The 23057-nt window shown below is 35.1% G+C and overlaps 1 protein-coding gene across 2 annotated transcripts in view; it reads left to right on the forward strand.

The window, feature by feature from the left end:
- NOX4 (NADPH oxidase 4) overlaps positions 1–23057 on the forward strand; it is a 246095-nt gene that overhangs the window by 64904 nt on the left and 158134 nt on the right. For both annotated transcript variants that reach the window (XM_036745642.1, XM_036745643.1), the window contains exon 8: positions 4987–5067. In XM_036745642.1, coding sequence (XP_036601537.1) covers positions 4987–5067 — 81 coding nt within the window. The remainder of the gene's footprint in view (positions 1–4986; positions 5068–23057) is intronic.

The following is a 23057-nucleotide window of genomic DNA, read 5'->3' on the forward strand; positions in this document are numbered from 1 at the left end:
TGAGTAGGTGTGATATGGCAACTGGAAAAGTGAATGTGATTGTAAGTTACTTTTAGTAGAAAGTTATTAATGAGGATGGAAGGTAGGAGATCATCTTCTTGTACTCTCCTCCTTTCAGGCAATGCCTGGAACACTGTGCTCATTTCTGGGTACCACCTTTAGGAATGATATGGACAAGATGTAGTACCCAAAAGACAACACAGAACAGTGAAGGAACTAGGGATTGTACTATATAGCTAGGTCCCAATTAGTATGAATGATGAATTCTCCAAAGTGGTCGCATTATTCAAATTCACACTGTATATTTCCATTTGGCTAGAAACAGTTATAATATTTTGTATAATTATAATTCTGAGTAATGCAAATTCAAATATATTTTTACCACTTCAGAGGATTCATCATTCATTCTAATTCTGACCTAGATGAATTTGGATTTAAAGTAGAAGAAGAAGTTTAGGGAGAGCTTGATAGTTTTAAAATTTTGAAAGAGTTTTATGCAGAGATATTAGATTTGTTTTAGTTGACCACAGATAGGAGTGAAAGAATCAATGGGTGGAAGCTGTAGAAAGATGGATTTCAGCTCAGTAAAAAGAAAACTAAAATTTATAACCATCAAAAAATGGAAAAGAATTCATGAATTCCTCATCACTGAAGGTCTTGAATTGGAAGAGGGATGATCCCTTATTGGGAATTTTGTAGAAGTGTTTCCTATTCAGTTGAACCAGAACAACCTTTGATTTTCTGAGTTCCTTTCTTATTATAATTTTCTCTATGATTTTATGAATGGAATGGGAATGAGATCAGGAGTCTGCATAACTAGATTCTCTTCTATGCCCTTCCTGAAAAGTTGGAGTTCTAGTCCTCAACTGCCCATTGGAGATTCTCTTCAATTTATCTTGCATATAATTTGTTTGTGCATAGTTATTTGCATGTTGTCTTTTCCATGTAACTGTGAACAACTTGAGAGCAGGAACTGTTTTTGACTTTATTCATATCACCAATACTTAACACAGTGTCTGGCACATAGTAGGTGCTTAATAGATGCTTGCGAATTGACTGAACTTCTGCTGGTAACATTAATTGCCTAACAATCTCGTCCCTTAACAATGGTGAATACCTAAAGAGGCAGTGTGGAGTAGTTGATATAGCACTGTATTTGAGATCAGGAAAACCTGGGTTTAAGTCCCACTTCAGAGAGTTTCTAGCTTTGTTGCCATAGGCAAGTCACTTAACCTCTCTGATCATTTTTTTTAAATCTATAAAATAGGAACAATTATAATAGTTTTTAGTCTTAAGGTTGTTGCAAGGATCAAATGATAGAACATGTCTAACGTGTTCTGCAAACTTGAAATTGCTACGTAAATGGAAGTTATTATTAAACTTCTATTCCTAGCAGATTATGAATCTAGAGTGACATCTGAGTAATTCAAGAAGAAGACTTCTTCCTTATTTCTTGCTAGAAAAATGTAAAAACAAGATTTTCAAATCTTAAGAAGGCTAATAAAACCTGAGTAAGTTAGGGTTTGGTAGAAGAATGGCTAGAGCTTAAAAAAAGACTTTATGATATGTGTTAAGTAAGAAGAACAAGAAACGGATAGGCCCACTCCTTGGTGTGTAATATGTAATGTTAACAGATGAGAAAGAGAAATTAGAATACCTTGTTGTCCTATTTTGCTCCTAGCTTCTCTACTGAGATGGGCAGTCCTCAGACTTAAGGGAATAATAAAAAGGTTCATAGGGAAATGAAGCCCAAGGAAGCCAAAGAGAGTCAAAGAATACCCAGTTAATCATGACTCAGAATCAAAGGGCTAGAGCAGGAAGGGGTCTCACAGGTGCCCAGTCCAACCTCCTTGATTTATTATGAGGGAATTGAGATCCATGAATGTTAAGTGAGTTAAGAGCACATATCTATTAAGTACCAGAGGCAAGATTTGACCCCAGGTCTTCTGAAGCTTACACTCTTTCCCTCGTGTGAGCTGTCTCTTTAACCATTTAGGCCCAGTTGATATATATCCCAAAGATCTGAAAAATCTGGTAGATCATAGTTCTTCCTTACTTCCCTAACGTCATCAACCAGGCCTGAATTTAGATAGGATCCTTTGTCTTCTCACACTCTCTCACCCTTGCTGTCTAATCAGTTGTCATCTTGTTTTTACCTTTGTAACAACTCTCATATATGCCCCCTTCTTTTACACTGCTACCATCCTTGTGAAGGCCCTCCTGACCTCATGCTTAGACTGTTGCGATGGCCTATTGGTTGGTCTTCTTGACTCAACGGTCTCCCCAAGTTGGTCCGTCTTTCACTCAGCTTTCAAACTGATCTTGCTAACGTGCAGATTTGACTGTTAACTTTTCGTCCATTCCTCCCCACAGTCCCCTACTCAGTCAACTCCAGTGGTTCCCTCTTGTCTCTAGAATCAAATATAATGTCCTGGTTGCCTTTTAAAGCCCTTCAGAACCTTCCCCTTCCTACTTTTCCAGTGTGCTCACACCTTACTTTCCTTCACATACATTTGGATCCAGTGACACTAGTCCCTACTTCTTCTTGAACAAGACAATTCATCTTTTGACTCTAGAAATTTTCACTGGTTGTTCCTCATGCCTGGAACTCTCTCCCTCCTCATCTCTGCCTCCTGAATTCCCTGGCTACTTTCAGATCTCAGCTGAAATTCCATTCTCCGCATGAAACATTTCCCAGTCCTCAATCTCCAATTGGAGATTGTCAATTTATCTTGTCTATGTCTTGTTTGTACATAATTATTTGCATGTTATCTCTTCCATGTGACTATGAACTCTTTCACAGCAGGGACTTTTTTATCTTTGTTTGTATCCCTAGCCCTCAGCACAGTGTCTGACATGTAGTAGTTACTTAATAGATGCTTGTGAATTGACTGACCTGCAGTTGGAAATCTTGGAGGAATTATGGAGAAAGTGAAAAGTACTAGATAGTTGGAGATCCCAGTTCTTTAAATGGGAAAATTAAGATTATGCAAGTTACAGTTCAATTCCTAGTAAAAATACAGAACACATTATTAAATCTTTGATGCCATTTAAAATTGGCATAAAAATCGAAGGGGTGATAACTAGTAGTTGTCATAGGTTCAATAAGACAGTTATGCCCATATAGTCATATTTCCTTTATTTTTATTTTTGGTAGCATCACTAGACCAAATCATGGAAATGCTAAAACTTAGGTGATCTAGAAATGAAACAGCTATTTGCAGAGTCTCATATAATATTTTTCTGTACAAGATGGAGAAAGGTGGGTTGCATTCTGATATATATTTAGGCAGATTGATAATTGGCTGAATACTTGTACTGAAAGGACATTGATGAATAGAATCTCATGGAAGTCACCCTGATAGGAGTTTAACTTAGACATGCCTTTGGGCAACACTTTAAGACTTATCTGCTTTCTGCAGATGTTTATAATCTGTATTGGTGGATGTAGTTTCCCTAGCATAAGCCACTGTGCTGTTAGAGTCACATATCTTCCCATTTAATTTCAAATTATGTATTTTAAAAATAATCTATAATCACTGTATTTGTGGACCTTACCATATGCCATTGTCTGACATTTTTGTATGTTCACTAAATATTCTAATGATCCTATATATCTAACTCCTTTTTACTTCTTTATTTTATTCAATGTGTACTGACCCTCTATATGGAAAAAGAATTGTTTATAAATGAACAAGCATTTATTCATCATCCTCTATTACTAGGCACTAGATATGGCAAAGATATAATTGAATAATGTGGTTTTTGTTTCTCCCTATGTTTCATTGTTTTATCATATTAGTAGAATCAGTCTTTATTTTCTAGGCTAATTCACATCTCCTTGTAGGACTTATTTTGCCCTAAATATTAAGGTCCTTCCCAATTTGGTAAGATAGTACAGTATACTGGAAAAAGTGCTGGACTTGGAAATATGGGACCTAGGTTCAAATCCTGCTTCTGGCAATTTACTATCTGTGTGACCTTGGACAAGTCTTTAAACCTCCATTTCCTCATTTGTAAAAGGAGGAATTTGGAATAGATGTCCTTTGATGTTACTTCCATCTCTTAAATTTGCTTATATCCTACCATAGGTGATTTATCTTCCCAGCACAGGCAGATCCTTGTTTTTCTTTTCTTTCTTTCAAGTAACTATACAGTTTCTCATTTTGCCCTTTCAGAATGTTCCCTATTGTGTTCATATGTTATGTAATTTAATCCAAACATGCCTTAGAATACCCTTTGGCTCTAAGGTCTTTTGTACTCAAGACTGGCTCCTTTCTCAATTTCCTCTTTGAAATAAAATGTCACTGTAATTTCATTGGCTATGTTAAACAGTATTGGTAGCTAGGGGGCACAGTGGATAGAGTGCCAGGCTTGGAGTCAGGAAGATCTGAGTTCAAATCTAGCCTTAGACATGTAATAGATGTGTGACCCTGGGCAAGTCATTTAATCCTGTTAGCTACAGTTTCCTCATATGTAAAATGATCTGGAGAAGAAAGTGGTAAACCACTCCACTATCTTTGCCAAGAAAATCCAAATGGGGTCATGAAGAGTCAGATACAACTGAAACAACTTAACATGTTACAGAGTTTAAAAAAAATCATAAAGTAGGGAAAAAGAAAAGACAGTAAACATGCATACAGATAAAGAGTAGATATACTGATTTTATTGGCAGTTTCAGTTTCCAATTCCTTCCTCTTACGTTATCAGCACATCTAACAGCAGCATTTATTTTAGTTACATTTATACTTATTGTTGTAACATCCTGGATAGCTTTAAGCAGATAAACCATCAGTTGTAATTGATTTCAGTTTTCTCTGTGCTGTTGAATGCATTAGCCACACTTTGATATGAATAGATTAAATCTAGGATTCACTCCATTCTTTGGCATCTTATAGAGTGTCATATTTGTAGAACCATGCATATGCCTTTTAGGTGGAATAGAATATATGTAAGTAGCACTAAATACAAACATTTGTTTTGCAGGGTTTCCAATTATGACATCTTCTGGTATACCCACAATCTCTTCTTCGTCTTCTACATACTGCTGATGTTGCATGTCTCAGGGTAAGCAAAACAGAAATAAAAGCCTAGATTTTCCCCAGTCCCACTCTCAAGGAACAGGAGCAGAGAAGGAAGGAATTTAGACTGAACAAACTTCACTCTGTCTTCATGTTATGGAGCACACATACATGATTTCATATGTGGCAGTGATGAACATGAAGGCATATTTAAAAATGCTGAATGCCTGCAAGAATTGCATTGAGAGACAGCTCTGTTGAAGCTGCCTCATGGGAAGTGGTAGCAGTCTTTTTGAGCCTTGAAAATAAGGGTGGTGTCAAAGAATCAAGAAGAAAAATTGTTCCATTTGTCACTCAGAAAATTGGAAAGGAACCAGCTGCAAAGTGTATGAAAATGAAATTTTAGGGATGTTTCTCCTGTGTACTTTATGGGGTCTCAGGGTCCCATATGGATTTAGCCCAATAATTCCTGCGCTAATGGAAAAGCTAAGAGCTTGGCATGGGTAAGTTAGTATTTATACTTCAAGAAACTGTATAACTCTTGACAGCTGTAGAATTGCTAATGATAGAGTAAGGAATATTTTGTAGTTTAGAAATGCCCAGGGGCCAGAACAGCTATAAAGAGAGCCAAGGAATCTGTAATTCTTAAAGCCAGTGATATTTAACAAACAATAGAAAGTTCCAGAGGAGTAAAGACCAAATAATAAATTGCAGAGTCTTGAAATTAAATGTGAAAAATATTCTTGTCATGTTTCTGATGTTTACTTGGAGAACAGTGCTTGCCACGTAGTGCATGCTTAATAAATGTTTGTTGAGGGATTGATTAGAACATATACTTCCTGAGTTCTTCCGTTAGGTACATCAGTTATCTTTCTTTTGCTCTAGGCTCCATATTTGGTTCCAAGGTGGGTTTGGATATATAGTGCCCCCTTGACTTCTGCTAGCTAAATTAGAAATATTTGCCATTGATTTTGAGAGAAATGGGATGGAACAGGTACAAATTTATTAGTACACTAGGAAAAAAACAAAAAAAAAAGAAAACTTGTAGAATCATAGAATCCCATGAATGGACATCTATTCTAGCCTATACCTGAAGCATGAATTCCCTCTATGGAATTTTAAACAAGTGATATTTCAGCTTCTACTTGAAGAACTCCAGTGACAGAGAACTCACTATTTATTTATTTTATTTTATTTTATTTTATTTTATTTTATTTTATTTTATTTTATTTTATTTTATTTTATTTTTTGGTCTCAGATCATTTTATTGCTGAGAATAGCTAAGTCATTCACATCTTACAATACTGCTATTACTTTATAAACAGTATATGTTACTTTGCATCAGCTTCTGTATTTCCAGGTTTTTCTGAGACCATCCTGCTCATCATTTCTTATAACATAATAATATCCCTCACAGTCACAAAACACAATTTGTTTAGCCATTTCCCAATTGATGGGCATCCCCTCAATTTCCAATTCTTTTATACCAGGAAAGAGCTGCTATATATATATGTATTTGTACATATAGGTCCTTTTCTTTTTTGATTTTTGTCTCTTTTGAGACACAAACCTAGTAGTGGTATTTTATTTTATTTTATTTTATTTTTAGTTTACAACACTCAGTTCTACATAATTTTGAGTTCCAGATTTTCTTCTCCCCCTTCCCTCCTCCCTCCCCAAGATGGCATGGAATCTGATATATCTTCTGCGTATAACTTCGCATTCAACTTATTTACACACTAGTCAAGTTGTGAAGAAGAATTATGACCAATGGAGTAAATCATGAGAAAGAAGAAACAGAACCAAAAAAAACCCCCAAAAACAAAAACAAAGAGAGGAAAAAAAGGGAAAAAAAGGCGAGCATAAAGTGTGCCTCAGTCTGCATTCATATTTCACAGTTCTTTCTCTGGATGTAGATAGCATTCTCCATAGTGAATTCTTTGGAGTTGTCTTTGCACCTTGTATTGCTGAGAAGAGCGAAGTATGTCAGGGTGGTCCTTACAGAATCCATATATCTGTGGTTGTGTATAATGTTCTCCTGGCTCTGCTCCGCTCACTCAGCATTATGTCGTGTAGGTTTTTCCAGGTTGTTATGAAGTCCGTATCATCCCCATTTCTTATGGCACAATAGTATTCTATTACTTTCATATACCACAGCTTGTTCAGCCATTCCCCAAGTGATGGGCATCCCCTTGATTTCCAATTCTTAGCTACTACAAAAAGAGCTGCTATGAATATTTTTGTGCATATGGGTCCTTTTCCCGCTTGTGTGATCTCTTTGGGATACAGCCCTAGAAGTGGTATTGCTGGGTCAAAGGGTATGAACATTTTTATAGCCCTTTGGGCATAGTTCAAAATTGCTCTCCAGAATGGCTGGATCAGTTCTCAACTCCATCAGCAATGTAACAATGGAGAACTCACTATTTATAAAAGATATCCCATTCCGTTTTGGGAAAGCTCCAACTATTATGAAGTTTTTAGTTTATTGAACTATTCTGCCTCTCTGGAAGTCTACCCATTGCTCCTAGATTTGCTTTCTGGAATCAAGCAGATATCTCATCCCCCTTCAATATGACAACCACTTAAATACTAGAAACATGTTTCTTTATAAGTCTTTTCTCAAATAAAAATATTCAGATTTTTCAACATTCCTAGTTCCTTTAACTTGTTTTTGCATGGCATAATTTTGAGTTTCCTCACCACCCTCAAAGCTTTCCCTTATTCTTCTGGTGGCTTCATATATTTCATTATATCAATACTACCTCTCATATGGTGTATTAGGACCTTTACAAGCAACATGTACAGAAGATGTATATTCCATATCATTCTCAAGAATTGTCAAGTCTGGTGCTATTAGTCATAAAATAGAATATTGATGAACAGACTTCTTTGAATAAATCTAAAGATGTCAGGAAATAAATATCTCGTATTTTTTGGTTTGGAAATTTTTGATCCAGCCTTTTCTGGTATGCCAGGTTATGTACTTAATGAATAAAGGAAAAGCAACAGTTTAATTCCTTAGACTTTTCTTATATATCTATTAAATATTAAAACAGTTTGAGTGATACAAAGATGGTTGATATAGAATACCTGCCATCAGCAAGATAAGGTATGAATATAAATACTGCCAATACAAAGTAAGATAATATATACACATAGGAAAGGTGAGATTCCTTACAAATTAAAGGTTTGTTGATAATGGCAGATTTATGAAGAAAGTGGCAATAAATCTGGGCCTTAAAAGATGAATGGTATTTCAACAGGTGGTTATTGGGGAATGTGTTAGTTTGTTTCAAGAATAAAAGCTGTCATGACAGTGCACGATGGTATGAAATGGGTAGGTTGACTTTTGGGAATGAAGAATCGTCTCATTTGGCATGATCATAAAACTTGTGAAGGGAATATTATTTGATATGGGTGGGAAAGTAGCATAATAGATCTTTTTGTCTGATACAATCTTCTCAATTTATAAACGGGGAAACTAAGAACATTTTAGTGACTTCTTCAAGGTGAAAAGGTTAGCTACTAACTGAGTTTGGACTAGATATCATTTCTCTTGATATTTGCTGCTTACTGTCTCCCATAGGCTGAAACCTGATTATAGAGTCCTTGTCAACACTCTAAGACAGTATTTAGAGTTAATTCATTAGGAAGTGAGGAGCCATGCTTTTGAGTAGTAAAGTAATCGGAAATATACATACATACATACATATATATGTATATATATGTATACTGAGTGCTCTGGTGTAATCTTCAATGTATAGGATGAATTGGAATGGGGAGAAACTAGAGGCAGTTTGAAGGTGATTTTAACAATCTGAGTATAATGAGATGAGGAAATGAATTAAGAGTGGTGTTAGTTGGAATAAAGAAGGGATAGATATAAGAGATATTGCAAGAGTGGGATTACCAAGACTGACTTGGCCATTGACAGTATCTAATTGGTGAAGTGAGAACAGTTAAACGACTTAGAGATTTGTAGCCTAGCAACATAGGAAAATGATAATAACGTTTACATGTTAGCACAAAAATTAGGATAAAGGGCCACTTTAGGGTAAAAGAGGAAGGGTTCAGTTTTGGACATTTAGAAATTGAATTTCATTTGGAGGTAGTCTCTGGAATTTGAGTTTCACAAAGGATCAGCAGTGATATGGTGTAGTAGGTAGGGTACTGGACTTAGAGTCAGGAAGACATCGTTCAAATCTCGTTATAGACACTTACTAGTTGTGTGACCCTGTGTAAGTCATTTAATGTCACTCAGCTTGTTTCCTTAGCTGTAAATTGCAAAGCACTTTGTAGCCATCAAAGCAGTATATAAATACTCAGCATTATTATTACTATGATGATGATCAGTAGTAATATCTCTGGTACAGTCATGTATGGACATCAAGTTGATGGAGATTCTGAACCGGAGCTAGAGAGAAGTAGGTGGTTTGGATAGAGTTATATGGATTCAGCAGTGTTATGCAAAGCCATAGTTAAATCTATGAAAACAGATGAAAACACCAATGGAGCATATGGGGGAAAAGCTAAGAGAAATGAAAACAGCTTTGGGGAACATGTAATTAGAGGATTAGAAGCAGAGGTGGTAAGGTGGTCAGAGCAGTGGGAGGAGAGCCATAAGGTTGTTGTGTCACTGAAACCAAGTATGAAAAGTGAATCTAGAGCAGATGTTCTCAAGCTTTGTTTATGTCAGAGGCAATTTTGACAGAAACCTATGAATTCCTTCTCAGAATAATTTTCTTAAATGTATAAGATAAAGTACATAAGATTACGAAGGAAACAGATTACATTGGAATATAGTTATCAAAATATTTTTAAACAGTTAAGGGCCCTTTGTATAGAGGAAGGGTTTAATGTTTACCCGACAGTGACACAAATTGCAGACAAGTTATTTAAGATGATTAGTTATGAATTATCAGCTTAAAAAGCTAATGTAATCTTGATTTACATAGATATATATCAACATATATATGATATATATTAACATATATCAATTTATTTATATATATGATATCTATCTAGCATTTATATAGCTTTATAGATATTTTCACATTTAACCCTCACAACAAACCTGAGAGGTAGAGATGTTATTATTATCCTCATCTCATAGATGAGGAAACTGAGGCAAATACAAGTCCAGTGACTTGCCCAAGGTCATACAGCTAGTAAATAACTGAGACCAAATTTGAACTCAGGTCTTCCTAATTCCATGCCTAGTTTTCTATCTACTGTGTCAACTACCTACTTTTATCGCCTTATTCATCAGGATTGTGTCCAAAAATATGAATGATAGCCCCTCAGTACTCTGATTCACATGTAGACTACTTTTTCATTTCTGTGCATCATAATTCAGGAAGAAGGTTAATAAGTTAGAAACATTTAGGGGAGGTAAACCAGATGGGCAAAGGCCTCGAGGCCATGAGGTATGAGGATCCAGCCCTCAGCACAGTGCCTAGCACATAGATGTTTAACGAGTGTTGAGTGATTGATTCTTCAGTTGAAGGAAGTGGGATGTATAGCCTGGCAGTAAGGAGACTTGAGGGAAGATAGTAGAGGCAGTCTAATCAATTATGAATATAAGTAACAGACCACAGTAAAATTAAGCTATGCCAGGCTTCCAAAAAAGGACTAAGAACTTCTAAGTGTTTAGAGTAGATAACTTTTAAGTTCCTTCCAAAGTGGTCCTTCCAATGTTCTATGTTACTATGATTTGAGGGAGCTTAAGCTTGGCTAGTCAATGTACTTACTTTACTTATTCAGGGTACATAATAACAATTGCTTGTTTATGGTCTGGACTTGAGATTTCCTTGGCGTGGGAAATGTTAGGGAAGGAAATTCCCATTTCATATGGAGACTGGCACCTGCTGTGTAACTTTAGTCTTAGGGAGCTGCTTATATATAATGTCTAAGAGTTATAAAGTACTTTGAAGGTTTGAAAAGTGCTTTACATTCATTTATTGATATATTTTGTTTTTCTAATATAAACATTCACTTTCCAATTTGATACTCACTCACACAACAACCTCATGGGGTAAGTGAATAGAAACTGGACCTGTGATTTCACTGATGTAAGGAATTTTTGAATGAGGAAACTTACACTACCAATATGAGTTGGCCCCTTTTCTGTCCTCTAGTGCAATAAATCAATATCCATTTTCTTTGGGCTAAGTACTGCGAATTTAAAAACAAAAGCAAAAATTGTCCCTGCCCTAAGGAGTTTATATTCCAGTAGGGGAGATATGATATAAACAAGAAGATACATAGAGAATAGATTAGAGGTTTAGAGTAGGTATTGGTGTCTGGGAAGTTCAAACCATCAATTGGATCCCTTCATCTACTGCAAGGTTCTTTGAGCTACCATTTTTCATGTTTTTATAATGGTGGTAAAACATGAACATGCTTAAGCTAGAAGAGCCAAGTTCAGTTATATAGTTTATGGTCTGAAAGTGCTGAAAAGATGGAAAGTGTCACAAGGAAATTTCTCTCCAGCATTGGCTGCTGGGTTCCTGGGCTTTTGTGGAACCCACACTGTGTTAGGCTTCATGAATGAGATAATGGAGAGGCTTATTGCTGCCTATCTTTAGGCAGACTGATTCAGGGAGCGTATGCTTTTGCTTTCTATAATTTATTTTCCATTACTCAGGACCTGATAATTTTTTATTTGCTGGTCTACAGTCCTTCTTAGAATCACACAATAACAGATTTAGAGCTGAGAGGGACCTCAGAGGCTGTTTGGTCATCCCCCTCCTTTCAGAGGTGAGAAAGTAGAGGCCTACCCAGGTTAAGTGACTTTCCCGAGGTTGTACACATAGTAAATGGCATGCTGAGACTGAACCCAGGACCTTTGACTCTAAATCTAGCATTCATGCCATTTGACATGTTACCCTGGTATAGCCAGCTTATTTCTTGCCATTCTTTTCTCTTTAAGCTTACATTACTGCACATTATATATATTTAACCTCATTTCTATTTTTGTGACCTTCAGTTCATAGTGCTATGTAAGGAGCATTGAGTCTGCATATGATCTGCTTCTTTGAAACTTACTACCTGTGCCACATTGGACAAGTCATTTACCTTCTTTGGACCTGTTTGTTCATTGGTAAAATAAAGAAGTTGTATTATATGACCTTTGAGAGCCTTTCCAGTGCTAGATTTGTGTCCCTGTGATTCAGTAGACCGTTACAGTATATTATTTTATACATATTTTCCACAGAAGAGAGAAAAACACAATTTAGACATCAAAAAAGCAGATATCTGTTAAAGCCACACTCTGTTTGGTATTTGTTTTCAGCAAAGTAATTTCACACACACACACACACACACACACACACACACACACACACACACACGAAAATCCTCACCAGATCAAAAAGACAGGCTTTGAATGGTTGGTAATTATTCTAACTTTGGATAATCATTAAAATTTGTACTGTAAATTCTAATCTTGGGGTATACAAATGAATCTCCTTCCTCACCCACTACCTAAAAGCAGGTAGCAAAAAGTCTCTCTTTCCTCACCCCCAATTCACTTGTTCCTGCTGATTTTTATTGAACTTTTCAGAGAGGGTAGCATTTGTGTACCTAATGAAATGTAGATTGCTTCAGAATTCAGTTCTAAAAAATAGAGCTCTAATATCCAGCTTTCAGATCTATAGCTGGACTTACCCATCTAAGCTTCTGTCCAGGGAATAAAACACATCCATGCTCATTTCTAGAAGAAATGATGTGACTCAATCCTCACCAGACTCCTAAAGGGATATTGGAGGGGAAAAGCAATTATAAACGTTATAAAGCACCAATTGGACAGCTCAACCCTGGTTCCTTTGAAGAGAGTTGACTAGGGAATGTATCACAAATGAGAGATGGCACCTTCGCTTCTGTAATCATACCAGCATTCAACACTCTCACTGATGGCATCCTGGGAATGTGGCTCAGGCAATGATTACATTTTCAAAATTTAAATGAGAGAAAAAAGAATGTGACGGTTTTGGAAAGACAGAGGCAAAAGGTTTGACTGAGAAGTCAGGAAGGACAAGCTGAAAACAAGTTCAAATAGAGTCCTCGCATGGCAGTGTACTCAACAGTCATAGGGAGCATTTCAGCCATTTCTTATGCAGACCCTCCTTGACTTCTCTGATCCTCTCTTATCATAGGAAGATTATTTTCAAGCAGAATTCCTTTTCTCTTATGATGACTGCTAGTAAGAGTTCCTCATCAAGTAAGATTCATGTTCTAGTTGAACTATTTTTCTAATAGGAAAGGGTATCTGTTGTTATGCTTCTAAGCTCACTTAGTCCTTTAGCCAGCAGGAATGCAATAGAAACCCCTAAAGAGATGGCTTCATCATATGGACAGCTCTCATAAACAAAGACATTATGGAAACATACATACTGCTGGCCTATCAGGCTGATGGGTTCAAGAGGTGAACTTGGGTTAGGGAATGTATGAAGCTCAGCTAAATTGAAAATAGAAAATACAATTGTAGAGGGAAAAAAACTATTTAGACATCATGGCTTGTAAATATTCATAATTTCTCTCATCTGGATCTGATGACTTTATTATAGGTTTGAGCAAAAATGGATGTAAGGAATAACTCAAGAGAATCCGGTTTTTCTTAACACAGAATCCTGCTTGCAGAGGTTCTTAACTTTTTCTATCATAGACCCCTTTGGCAGTTGGTGAAGCATTTGGACCCTTTCTCAGAATATTATTTTTAAAAGCACAAAATAAAATACATAGGATTACATAGGAAATCAATTATATTGAAATACTATGGTTGCCAAAATATGTATTAAAAAAGCTCACAGAACCAAGGTTAAGAATCCCATGCATTAGAAGCTCCCAAGTCTGGGTCTTACCAATGATTAAAAGAATTAAAATTAAAATTTTTATATCTTTTCTTTAAATTATAGCAAGTCTTTACTGGCATATGGAAAAGATAAGAATTGGCTAATGATACATGATTGAGGGTTAATTTTTATCAGTTATCGGTTTCAAATGAGATGATATATATGAACTGCTTTGCAAACCTCGAAGTTCTATTTAAATGTTCATTTTCTTTCTTTTCTTCTTCCTTTGTTCCTTTGTTCCTTCATTCCTTCCTTCTTTCCTTCCTTCCTTGCTTCCTTCCTTCCTTCCTTCCTTCCTTCCTCCCTCCCTCCTTTCCTCCCTTCATTCTTTCCTTCCTTCCTTCCTTCTTTCCTTCCTTCCTTCCTGTCTTCCTTCCTTCCTTCCCTCTATTTCATGGGGCTATAGTTCAATATAGGTGATGAATTTTTTAATGTCAAATTTAGTTTTCTTAAAATTGAATCAGTTCTTTGGTTTTTACAATGAAATCTAGTGCAACTAAAATAAAACAAAAAGAAGGTGAAAAGATAGCTCACCATTTCTATTTTGGAATTTGTGTTCTTTAAAATTTATGACTTTGTAATGGAACCTAATCAATTACATTATTCCATTTATATGCATTTTTACTCCCAAATATTTCTATAAGACTTAAAACAATAATAACAACAAATTCCCAAACTAGAGATCTATCACAAATATACTTTAGAAAGTACAAAATTTCCATGGTCTTATTCTCATTGAAGAACATTTTTATGAAGAGATTATGACAAGCAGAACAAGGAAAACAACAGTCAAACTGCCTTGTTTACTACACAATAAATCAGCAGATAATAGAAGAGGGTATTAAGGCTGCAAATCTCAAAATTTCAATGAATTTTAATGAAGTTATGCAATGAGTTGCCTGTCAAGCACTAGCTCCTTCAGTCCTAGACAGAAATGTGTTGTGTTAGCATGTTCATGGAATATGGAAAAAAATCGGTAAAGAAGTTACATTTGTGGCATGTTGTTTTCATTAACCTTCAGAGAAGTCAGTCAGTAAACTTTCAACAACACCTACTGTGTGTCAAGCCCTGTCCTAAGCACTAGGAATACAAAGTCAATAGATAGTTCCTATTCTCATGGAGCTCACAATGTAATGGCAGAGACAACATGTAAATAACTATGTACCAACAAGATGTATACTGGATAAATTGGAGATAATCAACAGAGGGAAAACACTAGAAGGAAGGCTGCTTGGGATAGGCTTCGTGTAGATATGAGATTTTACCCGAAAGGAAACTAGGAGGTAGCATTAGAAAGTGACCAATCTGCCCTCAGATCTTAAATTTAGTGATTGCCAATGGCTTAAGTTGTTGTTACTTTACTAACTTGATAATTCAAGTAAATAAACATTTATTAAGCATAACACACCAATTAAGTATAATATTCCACATATGGAGTTCTTTGTTCAGGTCTGGGCATCACAATCCAGGAAGGCTGTTGATGAGCAGAAGATGGTCCAGCATTAGGGAGCCATAATGGTGAGTCCTTAGCTCAAGGAAGTTCAGTTAAAGTAGCTGAGGGCAGTTAATATAGAGAATAGGAGAGTTATGGAAGATGTGAGATGTCTTCAAGTATTTGAAGGACTGTCATAAAAGAGAAAGATATGATTTGCTCTGCGGGGCCCCACTAAGAGCAGTGGGTGATGGTGGCAAAGTGGCAAATTTAAGCCTGATGCTGTAAGAAATACATCTATCTCAAAGTGAAATGAGATGTCTTGGGAAACAGTAGATTTTCTCTTCTTTGGAGGTCTTAAATACAGTCTGATTGAACATTTGTTGGACTTGGTATAGTAGGGATTCTTTTTCAGGCATGAATGAGACCAAATGGCTGCCAAGATCCTTTCCAATTGTGAAATTCTTTGATTCTGTGTTTTCTGGTAGACTGTATCTTAGAATCATAAGCTTTTAGATCTATATGAACATTAGAGAATATTCAGTCCAACCTCCTCATTTTACAGATGAATATGAGGCATTATTCTTGGTGCTAAGTATAAATTGAAAAATGGCACAGTCTCTGTCTTCAAGGAGCTTAGTAGGGGAAAATACAAATCAGACTACAATGTGTGTATAGGCATATGTACACATATGTGCATAGATACCTACACACACACGTGTGCGTGTGTGTGTGTATGTGTGTGTGTGTGTGTATTCATACAGATTTTCCAAACTTAAAATCAAAGTGATGCTTCCTTCTGGGTCCCTCATTCATTTCTATTGAATAATAGATACACATACCCACATACACATGCACACACACAGATTTGTGTTAATCCCTTGAGTCTTGTATTGATCTGAGAGGTAGTATAGTAAATAGAGATCTAGCCTTGGGGTTAGGAAGATCTGGATTCAAATTCTTTCAGACACATATATGTAGTATAACATGAACAAATCACTTCACCTTTCGTTGCCCCAGGCAGCTCTCTTAAATTAACCAACTGCCAGTCAAGCTGCCTTAGGAGGGACAATTTTTATATTTTGAACAGTCTACATCAATGAACTCACAGGTCTAGACACGTATATGTTTCTACTATCTTTGTAATTAATTTGATCTGTTGCGTTTTTTCAGTTCTATAAAAGATGTGGTTTTACTATACATAACTTACTTCGGGGTAAGTCTTTTTACACACATAGTCATTTTTTGGTTGTTTGAAGAACACAGAAATCTTTTTTCCCCTCTTCACCTTCCTAAGAAACCCCAATATTATGATAGGGTGTACCAAATGTCTTAGTGCAGTTTTAAACTTTAATAACTAAAAACTGCACTATGATGTTTGGGACACCCTGTATACGTGGCTTGTACTTTCCACGATGAGAGTTGTTATAAAAGCAGAAATAAAATTCTTCATATCATATATAATTGTTCCCTTGAGTCCTTTATTACTTTACCTGGAACATCTGGTGGTAGGGCTTTTTCTGGGTGATAGCAGAGTAAAGTGGTTGGAGGAAGAAGACAAACATAAATTCATTTCTTTAATGACTTAAAAATCTATTCTGTATCACTTTAAAGTGTAACTTTTTTTTCTCTTAAGAAAATATAATAATGCAGTGGAGAGTGTAGGAAATTTGGAACCAGAAGTCTTAGCTTTGATTTCTTTTGACTGTATTTCTTCTTCTATCTGTATGAATTTGGGCTAATCACAACCACGCATGGCCTTAGTTTCCTTCTTTGTAAAATGAGATTTTATGAGTAGATGATTTCTCAGGTTTCTTCTAGCTCTAAATCTTTGATATTGATTTTGATTTAATCCTGGGACAATATAGAATTCTGAATAATAACTTAAGGTAATCTTCCTTTGTTCTTCCCAAAATTCTGATTGACCTTTTGACCTATGGTATCACATTTATCTTTTGAAGCAGAAAGTGATAGGTATCACACATGCATGAGCGAGCCTAAGCATGTGGCTTTTCAGAATTTCCTCACTTATTCAGTGGGGAATGCAAGACTGTAGCCTAGCTCTATAAAATGTTAACCTAATTCTTTTTACATTAGACTATCACATTTTTTTTTGACATGAACTAACTAAAATGGCAGATTTTGCCAAATGTTTTTAACCTACATCTTTAATTAATCTATTTTGGGAATGTCTAGCATGGAAAGTCCTTTTTATAGGTAGGCAAGTTATCTGTAACTTATAGTCTTAGAGAACTACTTCTGCTCAAACCTGTATATATTTTAAGTATAGATCTGAATGGAAGGGGAAAAAAACTATTTTGAGTTTGGGGAGATCAGATGACTCCTCAATAATGTTTCTCAACAAGTAAAATACATTATGCATTTATATAAAAGTGGAACTATTCTTATGGGATTTGAGTAGTGGAGTTTTATTCTAAATTCTTTGAAGAAAAAAGGCCTCATGCTAGAGGCAAGGTAAACTAAAATTGTCAGAAACCATTATATTTTTCTTTAAACAAAAGTATGAAAATAGTATATCATGTAATACTTAATGGATAAAAAATTTTTGTTTTCAGGAAGCATAGGCCATTTTCCCCTTGAAATATGATTAAGAATCATTATAAGCAAGAAGAGAACATCGATTATACTATATTCACTGGAATGTTAATATACATATTTAATGTACAAAACATCATTATAATATAGTGGTTAACTGTTTTCTATCAAATCTTTATAGTATTTATCCTGTCTCCTCTTCTAGGTGTTTAATGTTAAACTGGGCTTGTTTGTTTTTTAGCCAAAACCTATGTCAACCAGTAAAGAAAACAAAACAAAATAACAATGAAAACATTCCTCATTTATTGAAATATAGTTGAATTCTTAGAGTCATAGTTGGAAGCAACATTCAAGGTCATTGATTCTCTTTAGCAACATTACTGACAAGTGGTCGTCCAACTTCTGCTCCACGCATCAACAAAATAATGGAATCAAATACCTCATGAGATGGCTTATTTCATTTTTGAATAGTTCTAATTATTAGGAATATTTTTTTAAATTTATTTTTATGGAACTAAGCATAGGATCATAAGTTCATAGTATTCAGAGTCAGAAGGTACTTTATATAGTTTAAAATCATAGGACTTTGATATAAAAGGGACCTTAGAGATCATTTAGTCCAGTTACCTTATTTTGCCCATGAGTAAACAACTTTGATATAAAAGGAACCTTGCAGATCATTTAGTCTACTTGCCTTATTTTGTCCATGAGCAAAGAGAGGGCCAGAGCCTAGCTTAGACAAGTCCACATGGCAAACTGGAATGAGAACTCATGCCTTCTGTCAATACTCTTGTCATCCTCTCTGACTGATTTCTACTTTGCCTAGGAGTATCCCATTTTCTGCCCCTCCCTTTTAAAATGTGCTGCCCCAAATGGAATATAAAACTATTGATATAATCTGACCGAAAATGATATTTTGGAATGAATCCCCCCTCCCTGGCTTTGGGCATTATTTTATTATTTGGAACTAAAGTCACATTAGTGTTTTTTTAAAGTTACATTACACCATTAACTTACGGAGCCCATATAGATGGATAGTTGCATAGACATACAACATTAACAGGAAAATACAAAAAAATATAAAAGCCTTTAACATAAATTGTGAGTCAGTAATTTTACTGTTATGTAAATTATAAAAATAAATCTTATAATGTCTTATATACATTATGCTATTTTATAATTACCTAATAAATTTTATATTATAATTGTATGTTTAATTTATAATATTAAAATTTATAATATATGATATATTTTAAGATAGTTTAATTACTGTCTAAGGAATGATGAACAAAATAAACTTTTTACTCTAACTAAAAAGAAAATTTATCCATGATGGAATAACATTAGGTATTCCACAAATAACTAGAAATTTCTCCTAAATATACTATAATAAAATTGAAAATAATTTAGAAATAAGCATTCTTCCTGTCACATACTGACTTTTATTTGGCAGGACTCTGTTTGCCATTCACTACTTTTTTCTCTTTCCTGTTTCCCATTTCCCATTATTAATCATTTAATTATGAAATATAGCAACTATGTTTAACGCTGCCTTTTTCTTCATAGGCCCATAAATTTAAGGTTGAAGATCATCTAGTTCAACACTTTCATTTTAGAGATGAAGAAACTGAGGCTGATAAAAGTTAAATGACTTGGTCATGGTTATTCAGGTAGTAAGTAACAAAGCTAGGATTAGAACCCAGGCATTCTGATTTGATAATCTATCACTTCTTCTACCACATTAAACTTTTTTTTTAAAATTTTAAGTACTTTCCTCATTTAAAGCTAAAGAATCTAGCATCATTAAAAACCTGCTGTTTATGTCTTTTTTCTACATGTACTATAGCACCATATCATTCATTCTGTAATTAAACATTTCTAAAAATCTTACCATAATTATTACTCTAGTTACTATGTGCAATTGTTATACTTTGTGCTAAGATTGGAGGAAGGAAGAATGGGATGTCTCTGCTCTTAAGGAGCTTACAAATGAAATAATATACTTATATGAGTGGCCATAATAAAAATACTGCGATTTCATAAAAATGAAAGATCATTTTGGGTCTGAGCAAGGAGATATTGAAAAGTGTCATGGAAGAGTGGTTTAGCTGAATGTTGAAGTGTGGGCGAGAATTCAACAAGTCAATATTGAAGATATTGTTGGAGGGAGGGGAGAATGAGAAATGAGAAGTGGCTTGAACGATGATTTAAGGTTAGAAACACATAGGTGATGTTGAGGACAACAAATATTCATAGTATCATAGATTTAGAGTTGGAATGGACCATGGAAGCCATCTGGTCCAACTTCTAGAAGTATAGGATCAAAAAAAATCAACTGACACTGAAATAAGATGTTAATTGTATGTTACTCCAAGCAAATAGATCTCATGATTATATTAATTTTTTGTTTCATTAATATAATTCAGTGTCGTTCCAAGGTATTTAAATAATATTTTATAAATAAAAATTTTAAACACTTTCAATTTTATTTAAAAAAAAACAATTAAGCACCTATGGTATGCACAAGAGGAGACTCTTTAATAATAGTCTAGCCACTTTGTGAATTATTTGGTCCCGGTAATCTATGAAACTAAGAGAATAAAAGGTGGTCCTTGGTCCTTTTCACTTTAATGTTAGTAGAGAAGGGGGGAAAAGTACTAAGAATAACTGTTAATTTTACTGTCCCTAAAAACTAACTTAACTAATTGAAAGGTCATGTCCTAATTTAGTGATCAGAGTTGATGTCCTATTGGAGTAACCAAAACAGCAATCTCGACAGTGTTGCTGTATGCATAACTTGAAGATGTAAAGAAAGAGTATGGGAAGATGGAAAGATGTGTTAGAGGTTCTCTTTGGAGAGGCAAATTATGGAATTATATTTTATCATGTATTCAAAAAAGAACTAGAAGCAGCATGTCATATATTCAAAAAGAACCAGAAACAGCATGTCATGGGATACTTGGGCACCTTGAAATGCAGTGCTTGTTATAAACATTTGCAAAAAGACCGACTCAAATATAATTGCCAATTGCCTCTTATATGTTTGCCCTTGTTACAGAGGACGAAGACAGATAAATTCTACAAAGAATTCAATCAGGAGCCTCAAATTATATCAAAATTTAATTTGTTCAATATTATACTAATGGCTTCAATGTAAAGGTGGCATAGGAGAAGGCAAAAAATACTATACTGGAAAAAAATCGTTCAAGACTAAGAAATGAGAGATACCAAAACTTTGTAGTCTGTATGCCTATAAACAGTGGATACTTTTTCTAAGAATAGAATTAGGATATATTGGAAATGGTAAGTATCAAACAACATCACAAAAGTGAAATCGATTTTATTTTATTCTTATAGACAATCAAAAGTAATTTACTATAATAACAATATAAACTGTTCTGTATGGTATTTAAGGCTTTTCACAACTTTGGGACCTTCCTGACATTTCAGTCACCTTGTTGAGATCAAAGATTGCTTCCCCGCCCCCCACTCTTTGTATCTCTAGCACTTAGCATAGTCACTTGTACACAGTAGGCGCTTGCTTGTTGATTTGATTTAACATATCACTCTTCACAGTCCAACAAACTGACACACTTGACATTCCTCACATCTCTATGACTTTGCTCTATGACATCCATTATTCTTGAATGCTCAACATCCAAAGCTCAGCCTTGTGGAATTCCTGGTTCTCTTCAAAACTCAGTTCAAGCAACACTTGGCATGAGAGGCCTTTCCTGGCTCCCCCAGCTTCTAATGCCTTTCCTTAGAAGGTTGCCTTCCATTCGGTTTGTATATGTCTTCTATATATACCTTTATGTCTCCCCATTTAGAATGACCTCAAGGTCATTTTGATTTTTGTCTGTGTATTGCCAATGCATGGCATAGTGCCTTGCATAAAATAGCCAATTTTAATGAATGCTTATTGATGACCACTAAGCGGCTATCAAATGTTTACTTAAAGAGATAGCTAGGTGGCTCAGTGGATGGACTTCTGGTTCTGGAGTCAGGAAGACCTAAATTCAAATCTGGTCTCAGACACTTGTGACCCTGGGCAAGTCACTTAACCCCTACCTGCCTTAGTTCCTCTATGATAAAGTGGGGACAATAAGAGCACCTATCTCTGAGGACTGTTGTGAGGATTAAATGAGATATTTATAAAGTGATTACTATAGTTCCTGGCTCAAAGTAGATATTTAATAAATGCTTATTTCCTTCTTACTTATTGCCAGGCATAGGACATGATATTTTTAACCAATGTGCATTTTTGTATTTGTGATTCCGTGTCATCAAACCATGTACTTGTTAGAACAAAGATCAATAGCAATAGCAAGCTAGAAAAAAAAATTAAAAGGAAAGAAAGCTATCTTACCCAATTGAGGTGATGCCAATCCAACATATTTAAGCAAACAATTATCATTAAACAATGGTAAATGAATAAAGAAACCAACATTGACACAGACTGCACAATTTAGGGAAGTTTAATTGGTGGAAATTAATTTCCACAATGAGACAAAAAAAGTGTGGAACCTGTCTGAGCCAATCAGTGATGTGGCAGTAGAGACAATGCTAATTTAGATTCATTTGTTAAATCTTACAGAGGAATGTGGTTAAAAAATGAGATTATCAGTACTATCGTCTGATAAAGTAGTAATAAACAGCAGAGGGAACAATGTTTTCAGAAAAATTGATGAGACATAGATAAAGTATAAAATAAATACTTAGGTATTAGGGGGATGATGAGTAATCAAATCAGACATTTACTTCCTTTAAGGAACTTACGTTTTAATGGTGGAACACAACATATCAAAGAGTACTGAAGTCTGTGGGCAAAGAAAGAAGAGCACTTATAGTAGGGACATGTTGAGGAGCCCTGCGTTCTAGCAAGATGAGGCAAAAGATCACATATAAGAACCAGCAGATTCAAAGATGGAGTTTAGATTTCTGGTGAGGTAGAGATGGTTGGGGCATATTTTGTTGAATAGTCAGCAGGAAAGTATCATGGAGGTCTGGGCTCTGGCTAGAGAAGGGGAAATTTCAGCTTTTTTTTCCAGAGGATACTTAAGGATACAACACATTTGGAGACTCATATTCAGATAGAAAATGTAAAAAAAAATCAAGATTTTTATATCAAACCCATTTTCTTGTCAGTGAAATTTTGGCTACCAAAAATTTTACTCTAACATCAGTATAAGTCTA

The sequence above is a fragment of the Trichosurus vulpecula genome, chromosome 2 (assembly GCF_011100635.1).
Source record: "Trichosurus vulpecula isolate mTriVul1 chromosome 2, mTriVul1.pri, whole genome shotgun sequence".
In the NCBI taxonomy this organism is placed as follows: domain Eukaryota; kingdom Metazoa; phylum Chordata; class Mammalia; order Diprotodontia; family Phalangeridae; genus Trichosurus; species Trichosurus vulpecula.